Here is a 7,129-nt window from a genome sequence, read left to right as displayed (position 1 = left end):
AGCGTTCCATTCTTGGCGCAGACGGCGTTTTAGTTCTTCCTTTGTATTTATTGGGTGGCGCCTGACGTTGCGCTTTAATAAACCCCATAAATGTTCTATGGGGTTTAGGTCCGGAGACTGGGCAGGCCACTCCAGAAGCTCAATGTTTTTTTCTCCAAACCATGTCATAGTGCTGGCAGATTTATGACATGGCGCGTTATCCTGCTGGAATTTGACGCCATCCATATTTGAATCGCCAAAAAGAGTTGAAAATGAGGGCAGCAACGCAGATTCCAGGACGTTGATGTATTTTGAAGATTCCTGAATCAGTCATGCAGCCCCAGATCATTATGCTGCCTCCACCGTGTTTTACGGTTGGCACTATACAGGCTGGACTAAATTCTTCGCCTGCCCGGCGGCGCACAAAAGTCACACCAGGTGTACCAAAAATCTGAAATTATTTAAAAATGTAGTGACTTCGGAAATCTAAAATATTTGTGTTATTGAATTTTATTTTCAAATCATATTGTTTAATATCTTAAGAACGTAAAATTGTCTAACTCATCTCAAAGTTTGACTCGTCTGACCACACGATATTTGACCAATCTTCTTCGGTGAAACTTTGATATTTTAAGGCCTATTCATACCGAGCCTTCTTGTTGTTTTGTGAGAGCCATGGTTTCTTCCTGGCTTTACAGCCTTTCAGACCAACTTCCTGAAGCCTTCTTCGAGTAGTGCGAGCAGAAATAGGTCTGTTAATTTCGACAGAGAAATCAGCAGCGAGATCTGAAGAAGTTTTCTTCCTATTTTTTAATGACTCTCTCATTAACTTTCGGTCCTCACGATCTGTGGTGATGCGTTTGCGCCCTGTTCTGTATCTGTTACTATGGGACCCAGTAGCGGCGAATCGCTCAATAGTTAATTGCACAGATCGGCGCGAACATTTCGCAGTTTTAGAAATCTCTACCTGTGATTTCCCTTGCTCATGCAGAAGTTGTATCTGCACACGTTGTTCTAAACTAAGTTCGTTTTTTTAGGCATATTTCAACAATATCACTAAATGGAACTAAACAAAATACCAAAAGCGCACTAGATCACTGGATGTGTACGTAACGAATGATAGTAGTGAACTGAGAAATAAATACAAAAATCGTAAAATGACAAATTTTATGGCACCAGGTGTTTTATTGCTAGTTACGGTGTGGGGGTCATTGTTTTTAAACCTTTGTAGATGCCGAAAAAATAATCCTTAACAATAGGATCTGTTTTCGGCAATACTTATTAAAAAAAAAAAATAAAAAATAAAATAAAATATTGTTTATTTCAGACTTCGTCCATAGTATTGTTAGTTAGTTAGTAACAATTTGACTTAAAATTAGGTTAGTACGTAAGTAATTAATCTATAAATTTATAATAAAATGCTACAAGAAGGAAGGGCACATATACAACTCCTACACATCTAATTTCGGATATGGACATATACCCCCCTCTGTAGGTCCATCCAATATTTGAGGATGGGGCCCTCACACCTATCAGCTATCATCTTCAGGACTCCGTTGGTGCTGCAACGCAATCTGCATCTCAGGGAGTTCGCCTTTTTACGCATGATCGCATAGAAATCGTCAATACGGGCTTCGGCAAACATCCCCGACGCACTGCAGAAGCGCGGCCTCCCCAACAAAGCCCTGAAGATGTTATTAAACTGAACGCGCAGAGCACTGTAAGCACATTTGCTATATGAGATCCACAGACTGCTCGTGTAAAACGACTGGCAATATGTCTTAAAAAGTAAAATCTTTATTTCTTTAGTACTGCGAGCAAATCTGCGGATCAGCATATTTCCCCTTACCACCAGCGCTCTACGCTCTCTTTCAATGTCACTGTCGTCTTTAAGGCGTTCATTCACAATGTGTCCCAAATATTTAAACTCAGTGACTCTTTTGAGGTCTACTCCATTAAGCCGTATTGGAGGTACATAATTTGAGGTTTTAAAACCCGCTTTGAAAACCATAAATTCACTCTTTTTTACGTTATAACATAGTCCATGCGAGACCGCATACTCTTCACATAACTTTAAAAGTTTTCTCAACGCACTGACAGACGGGGCGAGCAGCACCATATCGTCGGCGTAGCTTATGTTGTTCACGCTGACGGAATCGATATGGCATCCTACTCGGGCACTGCTCAATCGGCAAATCAAATCATTAACATACAGGTTGAAGAGCGTCGGCGATGTCAAACCACCTTGCCTCACCCCGCACTCCAACCTGTACGCCACAGAAAAAGTACCGTCCCACTTTACAACGTTACTTTGATTACCATACCAATACTCAAAAACAGAAACTAATTCAGGTGGCATACCAGTATTTCGTAATTTAGACCACAACAGATCATATGATACCATATCAAAGGCTCTAGATATGTCCAGGAAACATGCGTACACATTTGTACGTCTGTCCGTGTAGTAACGCACAGTGTGCTTGAGAGCTAGAATCGCGGACTCAGTGGACAGGCCGGCCTGGAAACCAAATTGGGAATCATGTATGATGACATGTTTTCTAAGGTGCTTCTCAAGCACACTGTCCAATACTTTAGCTGTGATAGTCGCCAATGATATGGGTCTGTAGTTCTTTAAGTCTGAAATATCACCGGTTCTATTTTTGAGTATGGGCACAACAACAGTTTTCATTAGTTCATGTGGCAAATAACAATGACTTATACACAATGAATAGAACATACCAAGCACTCTAAACAAATGCACCCCAGCGTGTTGCAAATGCTCTATGCTCAGACTATCATGTCCCGGTGATTTGCCCCGGGTTATATCCCTAATAGCTTTTTCAACATCCTTGGCTGAAATTCTAATAATAATGTCCTTTGGATTAGACTTAATACAGCAGTTACTTTCCGACGATTCATTAGCACTCAATGGTGATAAAACTTTAAAATGATTTTTAAAAAGATTAGCAATGTCAGCCTTTTCAGTGACACCGTTAATGCTCACAGGTCTTCCAGGTTTTCCATTAAAATTACTAGTTAATTTCCAGAATTTTTTGAAATTTTTCTCGGAATAGGTTTTTGCCAACATATCCATTTTTAATTGTTCTTCGTGATTTTGACACCACTTCAATTTTGACTTAAATAATTTCCGACTTTCATACATTTCATTATAAATAAAACCCCGTTCCCGTGCCCGTTCGGGATTTTTAGGGTGCTCAATACTTTTGGTTAAGGCTATATGTCACGCGATAACTCCGGTATTTGTGAACCGATTTTCATGATTCTTTTTTTGTTGGAAAGAGGGTACCTCTAAGGGTGGCTGTTCATGCATGAAGATTCATTTTTATAAATAGCGCCTAAATTTTATTATACGGAGCAATTATTTTAATGGTTGATTTTGCATTCTCCAATTCAAGGCGTTTTTCTCTCAATATACTTTGAGTAGTGAGAACCGATTTTTATTATCTCCTACCTGTGTCAAGTCCAGTATAGTGCGAACTAGGGGATATTTCAATAAACCTTGGCAAATAGAATACTTTTGATGTCGTTACTAAGACAATATTTCCGTATCGAGACTTTTAAAGATAAATACAGGTATTACAATATATTTTCGTAACTTAAATGGGTGGGCCACAGAAGTAGTACGAATTCAATTGGAGTAAAATTTAATGAAAAAAAAAAAAACTGCCATTGAAAATGATAAATTAAGAAATTTATTGGTGGTGATTGACAAAATAAAAACAAAGAAAAATGTGTCCATCATCAACTTTTCCTAACAACTAGAATTTAGCGCTATACTGAATTTCCAAAAATACAACTAATTTAGCGTGTAAATCGGTAATGTTGTTATATATATATATCACAATGCGTTATTATTATTGAGTATGTATGTATTGTACAGTACAGTCAAGAGGTCTTCGACCTTGACACTTTCGACTTTGGTCTGTTCTCACAGTAAGCGGCATAGAATTGAATTTAAATGTTGACCTTGTACATCACTAATATATTTATAAATCTTCATCCAAAGAACGCTACAACGACCGGTCTTGCTTGCATCCTAAATATATTTGAGCATTATTTAAAAATAATATAGTAATACTATTTTTAAATAATGCTCAAGAACAAAAAACAACGGTAATTTTTTCTGGTAAACTTTATTATTGGACGCGTTCAGACATCATTTAATTTACGCCTCACGCACCCTAGAGGAATAATATTTTACGTCGGATCCATGAAATCTGAATATTCTGGTGCTTAGTAGAGCTATAAGACGAACGCTTGGATTAGAGGTTGAATTTATTGCGCAACCACTGCAAATTGCGTGTCCTTACGTCTCACTAAGAAATTTTATGAATGGTTTTCCGTTTCACATAGCAATTTAGGGTTCCTCCTTTGAGTAATCAAAAACCTACGTGGGAGTCGAGGTCAACCCTTGAGCTCGATGTTTGTTTACAAAGAAATGTCGATACTGGATGGAAATTCCGTATATATACAGTATAAACAAAATATTTGCAAGCTATTATTACTTCAATGTAGGATATATTAAACAACGGGAAAATGGAACATTCGTTGCACAAGGAAAATTAAGATACATAAATTAATTCGTAAAAAGAAGTAACCTACAAAGTAACTAAGATTTGGACTTTACCTATGTCCATACAAATAGAGTTCTTCTTCTTATCGTATCGACGCTGATCACGCCACATAACCGCCATACTGAACTGTGCATATGATATGTTTGCCATCGTAATGAAAGAATTTGCCTATCGGTGGAAGGTACTCGCCGTTTGTTGCCCAGTGTGCGCTCGACGTACTACAAATACGATTCGCATGTCATTGCGGGGAGACTCTTTTTGTCTATACAAATAGGGTTACCTTTATATTTATGGTATTATGTTGCACTTGATGTAAAAAAAGCAGCGTAATTAGCACATTTAATTTTTTTCACGATATGGCCAATTACAGAGACAAAAAGTTATTTACAAGATTTTTACAAATATAAAGCTTTTGTCTGGAAGAGATCCAACAAGGGCGTTTCTCTTTGTTGAAAGGTATAATAGCCAAGTCTGTCCTTTTGTATGAGTAAAACAAAGGCTCGATTTTTGCCAAACATTTTGAAGTATTCTTATTTGATGAGAGTGCACTACTTAAAAATGTACAGATACCTTTACTGTGCTTCCAGTTGAGTGTCGCTTGTAGCACTGCGTAAAAAACTCTAGCTTTTCTTGTAATCGCTAAGGCCACTACACAATTTGTCTTTTCAAATAGTGAAATATCTGAGACGAGACGATATTAGAACCCAAAAGTACGCATTACTTTAATATAATTCCTACTACGTTTGTACTAGGTACTGTGTAATGCTTAGGCCTCTGTAATCTCATTAACTTTAGTAGTATTAGAGCTCCTTGTGAAAGAGTTCGTCCAGAGAAGTACTGCCACCTTACCTATTTATGCCGCCAAGTAGAGGACTGCTTGACAGGAGTCAGCATTACTGTTTTTCGGTTTTGACGGGAAATGTGCCTGTGAAATTACAGGCACATGGGATTTCTCAACTTACTATCAGGCGCACTGCTTGTTTGTCCTGTCGCTTGATATTATAAAAAAAACTTTATCTTCTGAAACGAATTACGGTTAAGATGTCTTGGGGCACTTTCTCTAATTATGTAGAAATAAATATTTATTTTTATATTGCAGTGTATGAACGGGAGGGACTTGTCAACTGTCAGCGAGTCCCCAAACGGGAACGGACACTGGGGGCACGCGTGGCGACTCCGACTCAACGAGCCCTCTGATTCTATTGGTTCACCCCGCAGCATCTCCAACTCCAGTCTCCGTGAGGTCGACGAAGAACTCACAGGCGAGGAGCTTGCCACTTACATGTACCAGGTCAACTGTGATATAGGCGGACTTACCTGAGACACGACCGTCTAAATAAACTATTCGTGTGACCAAGCGCTGGAACACTATGTGACTAATATAAATAGCTCATAGGCTATATACTTACAATTTTAAAATGATGGTGACGACTAACGGCAAAAGTGTGATGTATTTTATAAATACATTTAGTAAGTGATGTATAGACAATACAACTTAGAATTTAACGACAATGTGGTACGTTTTTATGGATGTAATTGTATAAAATAAGTAATGCTATGAATTAGATACCTTGATGTAATCGGAACAAAAATTCTGTGTTAAAAAGCTTTATAGCTTTATTATGTAATAAAAATTATCTTTCTCGTATCGTTACGTAACTAATATATGTATGTTAGTGCAAAATGCGTATTTTTAGTTTTATTATACCTCTTTAAGAGCTTTGAACTCGTAAAAATAATAATTTAAGGACAGTGATAGTCATGGAGAAACATTATACACTGTAAAAGTGAAATATGGATTATTTTACGAGATCCGAATTAAGACAAGTGGAAGAACCACACAGTGCTTACTTACGACTAAGTAAGCAGGCTTTAATTCCAATTTGATGTTTACCCTCAGAATTCTGAATCACCACTCCTCCTTTATGAAAATATTCCAAGAATATTTGGATTGGCGACTTAACACTTATTTTTTTAAAGCACCGAAGAAAAGACAGCAGTAAGAGTAACAGTGTCATAACTGAAATGAAATAGTAACATTTTTGAAATCTCAACTACTATTAGTATTAAGTAATTAGTTGCTTCATGTTATGCGTGAGTGAATGATATATGTAACATCATTAATATTACGAATTGTATTGTTTAAATCCTATTTTTTTTCTGCGCGTAATTATATGTGTCTTTAGGCGTCAAACACGTTCTTGCTAATTACTGAAAATCAGGTGTTTTAATGATTTTTTAACATAAAAGGATTTTTATTGGCCAATTTAATTTTCTAATTAAAATCATAAAATTGACCAACAAAATAAGATTTTCAGTAATTGGCAAACACGTGGTTGATGCCTAGACACTTTTGACGTGTGTACTTATATATTTCTGACCTCCTTGTCATAACTAACGCATTTGGATTATGGTAACTTTCGAGATATTGGCACTTAAAGTTTTGTTGTTACCTAAAAAATAACAATTGCGCAGAGTTAGCTTAACTATAACACTGAAACTAGATAAGATATAAAAAACAGACAAGAGGGGGTTGTAGATCTCGAGATTAATGA

The 7,129-nt window shown here is 37.0% G+C and overlaps 1 protein-coding gene across 1 annotated transcript in view; it reads left to right on the top strand.

Moving 5' to 3' along the window:
- LOC113227121 (pyrokinin-1 receptor-like) overlaps nucleotides 1-6,051 on the top strand; it is a 37,640-nt gene extending 31,589 nt beyond the window's left edge. Inside the window, exon 5 of the mRNA XM_026459999.1 lies at nucleotides 5,674-6,051. Within this exon, the coding sequence (XP_026315784.1) occupies nucleotides 5,674-5,895 (222 nt within the window). The 3' untranslated portion in view covers nucleotides 5,896-6,051. The remainder of the gene's footprint in view (nucleotides 1-5,673) is intronic.
- Nucleotides 6,052-7,129: the final 1,078 nt, after the last annotated feature.

This window comes from Hyposmocoma kahamanoa, unplaced genomic scaffold (genome assembly GCF_003589595.1).
Source record: "Hyposmocoma kahamanoa isolate Upper Pololo Valley unplaced genomic scaffold, ASM358959v1 202, whole genome shotgun sequence".
Classification (NCBI taxonomy): Eukaryota; Metazoa; Arthropoda; class Insecta; order Lepidoptera; family Cosmopterigidae; genus Hyposmocoma; species Hyposmocoma kahamanoa.
This window is presented reverse-complemented; position numbering and strand designations above follow the sequence as displayed.